The sequence below is a fragment of the Anolis sagrei genome, chromosome 5 (assembly GCF_037176765.1).
Source record: "Anolis sagrei isolate rAnoSag1 chromosome 5, rAnoSag1.mat, whole genome shotgun sequence".
In the NCBI taxonomy this organism is placed as follows: domain Eukaryota; kingdom Metazoa; phylum Chordata; class Lepidosauria; order Squamata; family Dactyloidae; genus Anolis; species Anolis sagrei.
The window spans coordinates 135,547,944-135,561,292 of record NC_090025.1 but is presented as its reverse complement, the minus strand read 5'-3'; the positions used below and the strand labels follow the sequence as shown (position 1 = coordinate 135,561,292).

General features: G+C 35.1%; 1 protein-coding gene across 24 annotated transcripts in view; it reads right to left on the bottom strand.

The window, feature by feature from the left end:
* Nucleotides 1-2,488: 2,488 nt before the first annotated feature.
* The window catches only part of NRCAM (neuronal cell adhesion molecule), a 174,681-nt gene continuing 163,820 nt past the window's right edge, over nucleotides 2,489-13,349 (bottom strand). For 22 of the 24 annotated variants that reach the window (XM_060777603.2, XM_060777608.2, XM_060777607.2 and 19 more), the window contains one exon: nucleotides 2,489-4,919. In XM_060777603.2, coding sequence (XP_060633586.2) covers nucleotides 4,682-4,919 — 238 coding nt within the window. In that variant the 3' untranslated portion in view covers nucleotides 2,489-4,681. Of the gene's footprint in view, nucleotides 4,920-5,455; nucleotides 5,514-10,977; nucleotides 11,040-13,349 lie in introns of all 24 variants that reach the window. The other 2 variants (XR_009631600.2, XM_060777616.2) reach the window with 2 other exon arrangements.

Here is a 13,349-nt window from a genome sequence, read left to right as displayed (position 1 = left end):
GTAATTCTACTCCCTGTCGACAATATGCTGCCACGTATAACTCATGCTTCATTTTTTGGGGATTTGGTATCTTTTGGAAACAAACTCCACATATGTACCTACCGGAGGACTGACATCTGCTGGAAAAGCCCTCTTTTTGTGTCCCAACGAAAAGGCTTGATAGACATCAACACTGGTCTCATTTAGGCATTGCATAAAACATAGGAAGGTATTTAAAAACTCTTGAACCTTTCTGATTTACTCCAAATGCTATGCTTAGGATTTGTAAATTGTTTCAATAGTTGAAGTCTTTTTTACCTTGTTGTGTATTTAATATGTCTTTCATATATTTAAATTACTTTTATTATAAATTGTATAATCAATTAGTATTGTCTTTACTTGTTTAATGCCCTGAGAACTTACGACAAAGGGCAGGAGAGAAATACAGGGTGGACCAAAAGTCAGAAAGAGGTTTCAATATTCAATATCTCCTTTTTTGTTTTTAATTTACAATACCATAGCATCATATACAATATGCTGTATTTCTTCAGTTCTAAGACACACTTTTCTTAGAATCACAAGTGTCTGACAAGTGTCTGACTGTCTCTCTATTGGTACTGAAATTAGTGTATGTTTTACAATCAATTGTGTCTTAGAACTGAAGTATAAAGGAAATTAAAATTATATCACACTACATCACATTACATGTAAAATCATGCCAATATTTTTCCAAAAGGTTATTAAAACATCAGACCCTTTATGACTTTTGGCACATCCTGTATATGCATGCATACATACTTAAATTAAAATAATAAAAACATGAGAACAAATAAAATACTGAATGAGATTGGGTATATACTTTCCAGTCCCTGTTCCCTCCACTTTCCTCCCCCTCCCCCTGCACAAACCACCTGAATTTGAGCTCAGTTTATTTTTTTCTCCTAGCTAATTCCATGACAAAACATGGTGATGAGTGCTGATGACGAATAACAATCAAGAAGGCAAGAGAGAACTAAGAAATCATATGCAAACTAAGCAAACAGATTAACAATAATTCAAAGTCAAGTGAAATTCAGTGATAAAGCACAATATGGGAATAGAACTGTTCTGCTATTGATTTGCTTCTATGCCAGAAATCTCTTTGCCGAGATTCAAAAGTAATTCTAATGTTTTGATAATGGCCAATAGTCATAATTTTCCAGAAGCTTCTTCTGAAGCCTGTGCCAGGATAGCACCAAACATACACTAATGTTTTATGCTGCCATTTCATAACAAATGACATGTAGGTAAACAGACATTTCACAGTATCATCAATCTATATTAACATAAGGAAATGTATTGAAATTACCGTGTAATTAAAATTCTCCTTAGATCAAACTTAAGCAGACAATAGTTATACCACATTTACTCTAATTTAATGCTCACTTTTTGGGGGGGATAAATTACATAGGCAAAAGTGAGGTACAAATTAGTTTCAATGGCGTGTTAGAATTGCATGTACAAACCCTTCTGCGCCCCTCTGTCAGGTTGAGGCTGGTGAATTTGCCAGCCTCAGCCAGATGGGCATGGCTTCCCAATTGGCTTCATTCACAAGGCTTTCAAAATCTCCCTCTCAGTTTTGAAGATGTCCTGAATGAGGCTTTCGTTGGGAAGCCACCTCCCAACTGTCACCAAACTCACTAGCCTTGGTCTGATGGAAGGGCACGGCTTCCTCTTGGCCATTCCAAAGTGGACAGCAGAATTGTTGATGAACAAGGAGAGGCCGTGTATTACATTGGATAATAAATCTTTTTTTTCCCCAATGCACACCTTCAAAATTGCTGGTAACAGGATGACCTGAAGTCTCTCACTTATAGTCATTATGAGCTGATGTTAAAGACAATTCATCTCCTTATGAAATACTATCTAACAATGTGATGATATGCCTGGAAATTGAATACTTCAATGAATACTGCATTGAATACTTCTATGGTCTCTACTCTCAGGTAAGTATGTATGGAGAACTTCAAACAAAGGAAGTGTGTGCTCAGTTACAGGCATAGCAGTGAATGTAATAGGGATAATAAAGGTAAGAGAGTTAAGATTTGAAGACTGTTGTAGAATGGTTTTTGGTGATGACAGAGGGGAAGGGAATAGAAAGTGGACTCTATGCCATTGCAATTAACAAGTGAAAGACACTGGAACTTACATCTCTTCCATTATTTAGGCCACACAAGTACTATGAAATAGAGGGATTTATGTTGCAGAGTGATTCATTCATTCATATGATATTTCAAGCCTGTTCCAAAAATACAACATGATGCATTGGTATATGGAGACATGGTAAAGACAGCATATACTGTGCTTTATTCAACAATGTATGGCCATGAATCAGGATAATCTTGCATTTGAAACCAAAGAGTGCCCCCAATTCTACCCATCTCATTTAGTAATATATATTCTCATTTCACCACATAACTACTATGACCTAAATCTGTTCAATGTTATGGCACAGAGATTGAAGAACAAATAAAATTTTAAAACCACATTTATTTTAATACAAAATGTGTTGCACAATTACAGAAGTAATCTCTGTGTACTTTCACATGCATGGATAAAGTTAGCATCTCCATTTAACAGTATGAAACCGTTCTTCAATACCATTGGTGGGAATGTCCCCCCTTTTGTGCTTTTTCAATCAGTGCTGTATATCAGGTTTTTTTTTTCTCTTGCTTTTGCCTTCATGGGGAAAAAATGGATCTCTGAAAATTTTGATGTTTTTCCAGTGTTAAATATTGGGTGGCTCATAAGATGCTTTACAGACATAATATATGCAAAACAAAAGGTGTTGTGGCTTTAAGTAAAGCATAAGCATACCCACTAATAATATTGGGTGCAGCTCGGCAAACACAGCTGCTGTGCAAACTCCATTCATATAAATAGGGCTTCTAAGGATTTTGCACGATGAATAATTAGAACTTACACAGTAGTAGGTCTTTCTGGCTTGGCAAATGACCTGACATCTTAAAATTGAATACCTTGTTATCAATTTTTAAAAAAATTATATGTATTTTGATAGATGCCTTAAAACACCATGCACTTTATTGGCTAGAGTACTTCTTACACAGTACAACAAAATGCATTTTTAAAAATTTGTAACACCTAGAAGCATATAGCATCTACACTTTAAGTGTATGTACAAATTCAACAAAATATCTACATATAAAAAGCTTACTTAAAATTAAACTTGATGCAAGTTATGAAAAACCAATTTATTGGCAAATGAAACTGAGCATTCCTTCAACCATAGGTTGTTATATAAGATTTCATATTTGGAGGTAAACCATTTCCGTGATATAGATTCTGTATGTCCATGCGTGTGCATGTGTTGGTAAATTTATAGCAGGTGACAGTTGTACTGTGTGACCAAACTCAGCATTTGTCAAATTACTTAAATGTTTTAGCTCTTCAGTAGCAATCTATACACTGCTTCATGACAAGCGTAACAATAAAAGTAGTGTCATGGTAGTCCTGGGAGCTTGGAATTGTAGGAAAGACTAACACTTCCCTGCATTAACAAAACACATATTTATCAGCTGCTTTTGTGTTAACTGTATAAGGCCATGAAATGAGTTGCACTAGCTTCTCTATAGTTTATCTCCATAAAACAAACAAGACATTGCAATGAGCCTAGCATAACTTAAATATGAACTCCTCTAGTTCAATCTAACATATTTGGGCATTTAATCACGTTACTTTGGCAATGACAGTTTCTTGATCACACACTATTACACCAGCTAAGAGTAGGGGCTCAACCCACTGGGAACATTTCCTTCAGAAGCGGCATCAAAACGGACAGAGCTGTATATGAACTCTTTCATTCTGTTCACTCAAATCAGAAAGGTTCCAGGTGGCTTATGGCCATTTACAGTACATTACGGAATGCACATTGTTTAAAGGCACTGAATGTAGTCTGCCCTGCATTTTTTCTGGATTAAAAAACTCATTTGAAAATTTCACTTCCATAACTGTACAAATTCCAAAACGCATTACAATGCAGTAATCTGTATGCCCTAAAAAAAGTACATTGGATGTCAAAAATAGAATACTGTACTGCAGCAATACTCAATTAATTAGAAAGGCTATAAAATAAGAGAAGCAAAGAGCAGGTATCAGGACCTCAATAAGCATCAGCAAATGCAAGTGTCATACTCAAAAGTCATTTATCAATCATATACTGTACATACTGTTCCTAAACTGTCTTGCAAAAAGACATAATGATATCTAGACATTAAGTCACCAATTTCACAACAATGTCCACAAAGACATTGAAGTTCTATATAATACTACTATAACACTTTGACAATGAAAATGGACTTTAGATTGAGGGATTTAGTTGAGGGGCACATAACAAAGTATCAAAATTATCACCAACGGCATAACTGGCCTTGTCTGGAACATATGCAGCGTTCTGCATGCATTGCAGTTGTATTTCCAGTATTCGTAAATGATGTTGCTGTTTTCTGAATAGAAAAGGTCTCCAGTTTTGAATTCTGATTTATACTTACTGTTGTTAGATAGTGTATTGGTTTCACCTACTTGCAGTTATGGCATAAACACTTTGCTGTGTAGTTTCCTTCATGTCCGTAACATGGGGAAGATGTACAGGTGCTTGGGGAAAAAATAATGGAAAGGTTGTAGGAATGGGGCAGTGTTTCTTTATTTAGACAAATGAATTCATTGCGTTAACTGGGGAAGGAGCCTCAGAACTTTCATTTCCTTCTGCAGGTTCTTTTTCTTTTTTACCACTATATTGTCCAATAAAAGAGCCATCCTCATTGAATTGGCCATTGACCCCCTCTCCATAGTCAACTAAACTATCATCGCTGTCCTCCTTTTTCACAGTCCTGTCTGAAGGTGTCCTGCTTCCTTTTTTTAGAGGCTTGTGGTCATCAGCATCACTGAAAAAGCAAAGAAGTTAATTTTAACAGGGTGATCAACACATTGCAGCCTAAGATTTTTTTTTTCTGAAAAAAGTGCACAACCAAGAATGCATGCAGATTTTTGAAACACGTGTGTGATCCCACAGTCCTTTAGTAAATTCAATCACATGGGGCAAATTAATACAATGTAATTGGCATGAGTATGTGGAGCAGTAATGGTTTTAACGCAGGATATCAGCAGCACTGGAAGTTTTCCCCACCGTGCATGGTTTCCCAGTGAAAAAAAGAATCAGCTCCCAATTTTTAAGCAATGTAAAAAAAAGCAAGCATCTGCAAAGGCCTTTTTTCCCTTCAAATATAAAGCTTATGGTGTGCTGTGAAATTAGACTGTTAAACTTCTTAATTCTTGATTCCTGAATATGAGTGCAGAATGAATTGATTAAATGAAAAACATTGATTTCCCCATTATTAGGAAAAATACAAGGTTCTAAGTGTTGGATTTGGAGTAATTGGTTACATTACACATTCGCCAGGTTTTAAATGTTTAACCTTACCTTTCAAGAGACCTATATATTCCATTAAAAGGGTGCAGAAGAAACAAATGAAAATAGCCTAAGAAGAAAAGCAGAACCCATATCCTGATAATGATCAGTATTCAGTCAAATAAGAGCCAACGTTTCATTCCCCACATATATAAATTATTTTCGATTGCTTCTTTGAGAAATCATTACCAGTTATGGAAGACGAGTTTACCTAATCCGGAGATAAGTCATGGCAACTATGTAAATGCAACCTAATGTGTCCATGCCTTGACTAAAATATAGACAGCTTGTATACTCTGAGAAGATATGCAATGATTAGCTCTGCATATATTATTAGGCATTCCCGCAATGCAGACACACATGGTATATTACTGCTTCATACAGATGGTGTTAGTGGATATTTATTTCAGGATTTCAACAATGTAATCTGAACATCACCGTAAAATGGATTTACACATACATTGGAGAACTCATTTTCACATGGTTAGATACAATGCCACTTGTAGTATCATCATGTCACATGGGCTGGGTATAATGCCACTACATCATGTCATTATGCTATAGAGGTGTAGGACACAAATACATGGAAATAGCTTTTCTATTACTTTGGTTAATATATGTCTGACAGTTACTGTTCAACAATTTCCGAATGGCTACATGTTTGCCTTCAGAAATGGTTGAACAATGAAGTCAACCATACTTTTTTTGTTTTGCCAATGCTCCATGTTTTTTTATGGTGGTGGCACAGACTGGATAGGACCAGCATACACAGCATAGTTTGAAGGACTGGCTTTTTACCATCATTGCCGTATACCCAGCTCAATGCTCAACAAAAGGCAGAGGTGGCTACATCCAGAATGTCTACAAAATAGTATCACGTACAACTGCTAGGCCAAACCCTTCAGAATTAATATATATTTTACTCCTGTTGTGATTATGACCAATGACAACCTGGTTGGCACAACATGTGATTGTGCAGTGCCACAGGTATGTGATGCATGGTGATTTCTACTTCACTGAAGGTATATGTGTCTTGTATGATAGCCCTGCTCCTCTGACATAGCCTGCTACACTGCTGGGAAAAAGGAAGGTTTCGGAGGTTGTATTTATGTCTTTTTAGTGATACCTGTTATATCTATTTCCATTCCCTTCCTTTTTTGTCCTTTTGTTATTTCTGACACATATTCCTTAACTTCAAAGATTTACACTTGACTGTTCAACAAGAACTAATTCTCAGTGGACAGAAGATGGAAATAGAATTAGATTTAGGAATATGCAATAATTTTCTAATGTGGCATGGGGCAACCCATAACCCTTCAGTAACTGTTGGACTATAATGACATTATTGTTCACCACAAACTGAATTAATGGTCACCTTGGACTAATAGGGGTTGAACTCCAACAATATCTGAAGCATCACCAAGTTGTCCATCTTTTTCTTTCAGCTGAATCTTCGCCCTACCCCAAAGTCATTACTCATTGCAAAAGTTATAACACTCTTTCTTTAAACTATCTCATGGGAGATTTTAGCTCTACTCATTTCCTCCTAAAGGAGAAATCTGAGGTTTTCCAATGGATTCAGACTGCTTACTCTATGCAAGTGAGAAACATGAGAGTTTTCTTTCAATTTCATGAAAAGCATCAGATCTAAGCATTCATTCAAGATTTCTTAGATATTAAAAGCAGAAAATTTTAAAATCACTTTAAATTCTTTGAAAACATAGTAAGATTTATGCTGTATACACAAAAGACATTTAATGGATTTCTGTCTCACCAAAAAATTCTCAAATGATATTTCACAAGGTTTTTAAACTGTCATTTGAACCCATTAAGAGGATCTGTGTCACGGCCTACCTGTGGATGCATTTCTGAAAGAAAATATGGTTGTTGTGAAAGTTACTGGCTAAGTTATTATACTGTCATGTATAATAATTTGCCAGATTATCACCATTTGTATACTTCATAAGTTATTTTCGCATAAAAATGGCCAAAACAAACAGCGGTTATATGTTGTTAGGTACTAGTAGTCCATAAACTCTTAAAAGGAAAATGTTAAAATAAATACAGTGGGAATATGGCACTACTAGACCATTCTGATTCTTTTTACATGCTGAATATCATAATTTGTTTTCCAAAATCAGGAAATTATTTTTAAGTGATTATTTAAAATCACTTCTGTAAATGATTTTTTAAAAAGTGATTACCATGTTATGCTCATGTATAAGTCAATCTCAGGTATAAGTTCAGGGCAAGTTTTGGGATCAAATTTTCAGATTGTGATATGACCCATACATAGGTAGGGGGGCATTCCACAGGTAATGCTGGGGGCATTTGGGGTAGCTGGCCACCAATGTTGTCTCAGGTGGTCAGCTGCCCCTGGATGCAATCAGCATTTCAGTGCCTAGGCAATCAATAAAGGACAGAAGAGATAATAGAGAGGGGTGGTATCTGTGTTTCTTTTAGGTTTTCCCAGGATATAATAAGCTCTTGCCTTTCACCACTTTACTCAGAGGAGGTTAAGGCACAGTATCCATGTTGTCGAAGGCTTTCATGGCCGGAATCACTGTGTTGTTGTAGGTTTCTCGGGTTGTATGGCCATGTTCTCACAACCTCTGAGGATGCTTGCCACAGATGCAGGCAAAACGTCAGGAGAAAATGCTTCTAGAACATGGCCATGCAACCAAAAAACCTACAACAACCCAGTATCCACATTGACTCATGAATAAGTCAACCCGGATGCTTAAGGCTGATTTTTACTGAAGTTTCTATAAGTTTATATACATGAGTACACAAGGTTTTTCCATTTCAGATATGTGCATATATTTTAATACTTTTGCTCACACAAATATGACAATATCAACTGAATATTCTCTTGTGTAATTTGCAGGGATTAAAGTGCACACACCCTGACACTAAAGTTGCAAAAACTCCTTCCACACACCCACAAATATCTGAATGTAAGGAACAAATGTAAAGAAACAAATTATTGCTTTAAAAGTGTAATAGAAATACTCCATCAAATTGCTTTATAATTTTCCCTGTAGTTTTTAAAATGACATAATTCTTATTGTATTCTATTCAAAAACCTGTCCCCATCACACAAACTAAAAACCAGGAATAATCCTTAAATCTGTTTAAAATTTTCTAACTATCTGTTTAATTGATCAGACTTAATCTAACATGTAATAAAAACATAACCAAAACAGCATAATTACTGTGTTGTGGACAATAATCAGGGTATAACTGCATAAATATATTAAAGTATATGGATCAATTTTATAAACAGTTGGATTTAGTCCTCAATATGGACCACGGCTGATATGAATGGAACCATATGTGCACTAGGGACTGTGTACCATGTTTGTCCCACATTATTACCATATTCTTTTTTTTCCCTTGTAAACCTGCTATGGGTCAATAGACAATGCCACACAAACCAGTGCCAATAATATAGAAGCAGTGAGCTAGATAATTGAATGACAAATTCACCAAATAGTTTTACCTAGGTAAGTAATGTCACAAATGATATGAACTGAAAGTATGAGCAAATGAAGAGAAAATTGGTTGTTGTGATTTGCTGGATTTAAAGCTTTGTTTTATTCCAGAATGATAAATCCACACACACAACGATCCATTTCTGTGATTTAAGAGGTTATTATAAACTTTCCAATATGGCAGATAAAAAAGAAGTAATTAACTGAAAAATGAAAATTAAGATCTTGAATGAAATGTTTTGATAGTTTTCCACCAGCAGTAACACATTATATTTTGATAACTGTCTGAAAACATACACTTTCTATCAACTACTCAAACAGTTTGTTCATGCAGGGCACAAGAGGAAAGTGATTTGTAAGAAAAGTACATTCTTCTGACAAGTATATACAACACAGACAAATTACCTTCCCTCACCTTAACAACAGATAAATTGCTGATCTAAATCAGTATCATCAATGTATGATTAACATGCTCTGAATGGCCATATGAAAAGAACCAATCTGATTGGCATGCTTTAAAACAAAAACCATCTTGTGTACCCAAGAATATGCAATAAATCCTCACTTATTTCTACATTTGTATACAAGTTAGGCTACTGACATAATGAAATAAGATCAACAGGTGCCAGATAAACCATCTCACACATCCAGAGTATGTGTACAGGAACCAACATCTGTATACACTGACCACCTCTCTGCACCAGGCAAAGAATGGCACTTCCATGTTTCCAACTTCTTCATATGTATATGAGGGAGGGATGATGTCATGGATCTAAGACTATCTCTCCATGGGGTGGATGAGCATGAATTATACGTGCCAAGACCCTTTTAATTGTGTCTGAATGTGTTGCTGTCAGATGAAGGAGTTTGGTTAACATAGGAACCTAACATGTGAATATTACATTGATGTATGTATGTCATCATATAAACACATTTTTCCACAGAAGTTGTAAACATCTGAGAAACCATCTTGAGTAAAACAATCTTTTAGAAAGAACATTTCAGCTTTACCCATCAACATGCTAAATGTCTAATTTACAAATATATAAAATTTGAGGGGGGACATCAACAATCTTCAAAGAATTCATCCTAATAATATATCATGACAGGATTATATGGCCTTGCAATTTTTCCTTGGTTACTCATTCTAGAATATGTATCTACTGAATAAAATTGAAATGTAATAAGGCAGCATTACCTTTCTGAAGACTTAAGACAGAAAACATTTTTTCTTTAAGATAGGCAACCTTATATAAAAGAATCTTATAAAACTGGTGTAATTTTTAGAACTTACTTTGTAAATTGATACTTTTTAATGAAAAAGAAAGCATTCAAATTTTCAAACTTTTAACCTCCAAACACAAAATATTTGATGTATAATATCTATGAAACAATACAAAGCAAACGTTCCGCAGGTTGTTTTGAGATATTAAAGCATGGCAAGAAAACGAATTCAACTAAAAACAACACTTTTTTTAAAAAAAACTATACACTATATAATATATTGTGTAAAAACATGCACTTATAAACAAACATAAACCAAAAACCAGAAATGTCATCGTAAAGAAATACACCCACAGTTCCAAATATTTTCTGAGCTCTTCTTTAATATTTATTTACTGAATGAAATGGGTACCAAGCGAATATTTATTTTCATTTCTATTTCAATTAAATGCATCACCATTCACCAGAGAGAAATCTGGCTGGGCAATGTATGGAACAATATGAATATAAGGCAGGCTTTTACTGCTTTAGATTGTGGTTTTTTTAGCTCAAAATATTTGGATTTAATGGAAAAACTATTTTGCAAAGCAGTTGAAACTGTAATCTGGCATATACTTCACGTAAAATACTTTCAAATATGTACTGTGGCAACTTCTCCAGCAATTATTTGTTTTATTTATTACTAAGGATACAGGAATTTTTGAGTTCAAAGAAATAAGTTTGTTTTATCACTTTTTTTCTTCCATCCTTATTTCTTTTAGGTTTGTTTTACAAATTTAGCCATACTCATAATCTAAATAATGAAAAAATACTTACACAGTTGGTTGCACTGTTTCTTTGATTTTTCTATATGCTAGTAATGATGAAGATTCTAATGTCTGTATAATTAAAAAACAAAAACAAAACAAAACTGCAGATTTACACATGTGTGTACCTGCACAGAGGGGGACACCGATGTGAGTGCACAGTTATAGCACATGCAAAAAATCAGACTTGGAAACAGGGTTCCCCTCCTTTGTGCACACTAAAAAAATGTGAAAGTAATGTTGCCATAGAGACTGTCGCAAATGCTGAACTGAGTTACCTAGGGAACCCCCCTCTCAGCCAGGGACAGATTATATTTAAATTGGCAAGGAAAAAAAACCTGTTGTCAAGGTTTTTCCACTCCAGAAAATGAATTTGGTATTAAATGAAACTGTCTGGGGATTGGGGTAGATATCAGGAACTTCAGTTCAAAGAGACTGAATGCCATTTCTGCCAGTCAAATTTAATGGAGAAAGAACAATAGCTCTTTTGACAGCAAAATTATACCATGGTGTGCGTTCAAACCATTTCTGACTTAAGGAACTGTAAGGTATCATGGGATTTTCTTAGCCAGGTTTGTTCACAGGGGGGTTGCCTTTGTTTTCCTCTGCTTCTGAAAGAGTATGACTTGCCCAAAGTCACCAGGAGGGTTTTCCTGGCCAAGTGAGGAATCAAACTCTGGCCTCCCAAAGACCTAGCCCAACACTCAGATCATTTTATGATATTGGCTCAAAATGAAGAGGTAAATACCTAAAGCCAACTTGATTTGACTGACTGAATCAAATTATGATACGACGGATACATCTACCATCTGTCAGGGATGCTTTGATTGTATTTTTCTTGCATGGCAGGGAATTGGACTTGATGGCCCATGTGGTCTCTTCTAACTTTATGATTCTATGAATGCTAAATAAATATTTTTTTTTATAAATCCTGCTTTTTTAATTATCTACTGTAGTTGGAACAAGCAATTGGATTTCTAAATCTGCCAAAGAAAATGACAAGGTGCCGCGGAAAAATATGGGTTTTTTAAAATGGTGAACAGAGGAAATTTTGGCAACAGAACTCATTCAGACCTTTCCGAAAGTGATGTTCACTGAAATTATGAGTAGAGCTGTTGGGTAGCTCTAATGTTCTTTGCATCTAAATGCTTAAAGTAGGTCAAAGCAGGTGTGTGTGTATAAATAACTATTTTGCCATTGAGTATCTGCTAAGTATTGTAGGCTCTAGTTTCAGAACTAAGATAGTGGCTTCTCACAGTCTCATTGTCATGACAGTATTAGGATACTCTGTAAAGCTTAAAACCTTGCAGCAGGAATGGTACTAAGGAAGCTTCCATGCCAAGACTTAGAATATTCATTGTACAAACTAAGTGAATTAATTGTACTCAGGTTTGTTCATAACTGTTGACATCATTAGGATTAATTTATTCACTATTATTTCAAATTATCCATTGGTTCCTGCGTCCTTTTAAAATAACATTTCAGTTAAAAATGTTCAAATTTAAAAGTACCCTGTCCAAGAAAAAAGTTCATTTCCTAATCTCTCTAATACACGATTCTATGTTGTTTGTTGATTGATGAAAGAATTGTGAATCACCTTTTACCAAGACGCAGACAGAAACAAGAACATGATATAATACATGCAGCCATGATAATCCATTGCTTCTGTGGTTAAGTAACACTTTCCTATACAATATTCTAAACAATATACCAAATGGCTGAATTCAAGATTTCACCATGAATGTATAAGGAGCCATTCCAAGGAGGACACAACATGCACCTTCTCTATCTGCAGCAAGAACAGGTGGCTTCCATGTTAGTGATATGGGTTTTATTCCACATTTTAGAGATGCTAAATGTGCTGAACCAATATGGAGACAGATCCTTTAAATTCTGGAATAATATCCACAGCACAATCACCAAACTACTGACTAGAACCTCTTACGTGTTCATCTGGTAGTATGAGTTGTCTTAAGGAAATGAATTGTCCAAAATACTGTACTCTACCTCAGGTTTGTGTATTTTTGAGCCATCATGTATCAGAAGTTAAGTGAGCCTGTATTGGTGCATTTTGCTATATCGAAAATTCAGAGAACATATCCATAAATATAGTCTGGAAGTTCTCAAAATATTAGCAGTTTTACTGGATAATTTTCAATCTGTTGCTAAGACGCAGACTGTAGAAGACAGAGTGATTCTCTCACTGGGAACTTCAAAATGTTTTTAATAGTTTATAGAAACAAGAATATTTCTAATTTCAGACAACATAACAAAATAACACAAAAGTTTATTCAGCCTGCTTATGTAGATGTGTAAAATATTCCAAAATATATCAGTAAGCCAAAAATATTTCACTAAAATCTTTTCTAAGTTACCGTATTA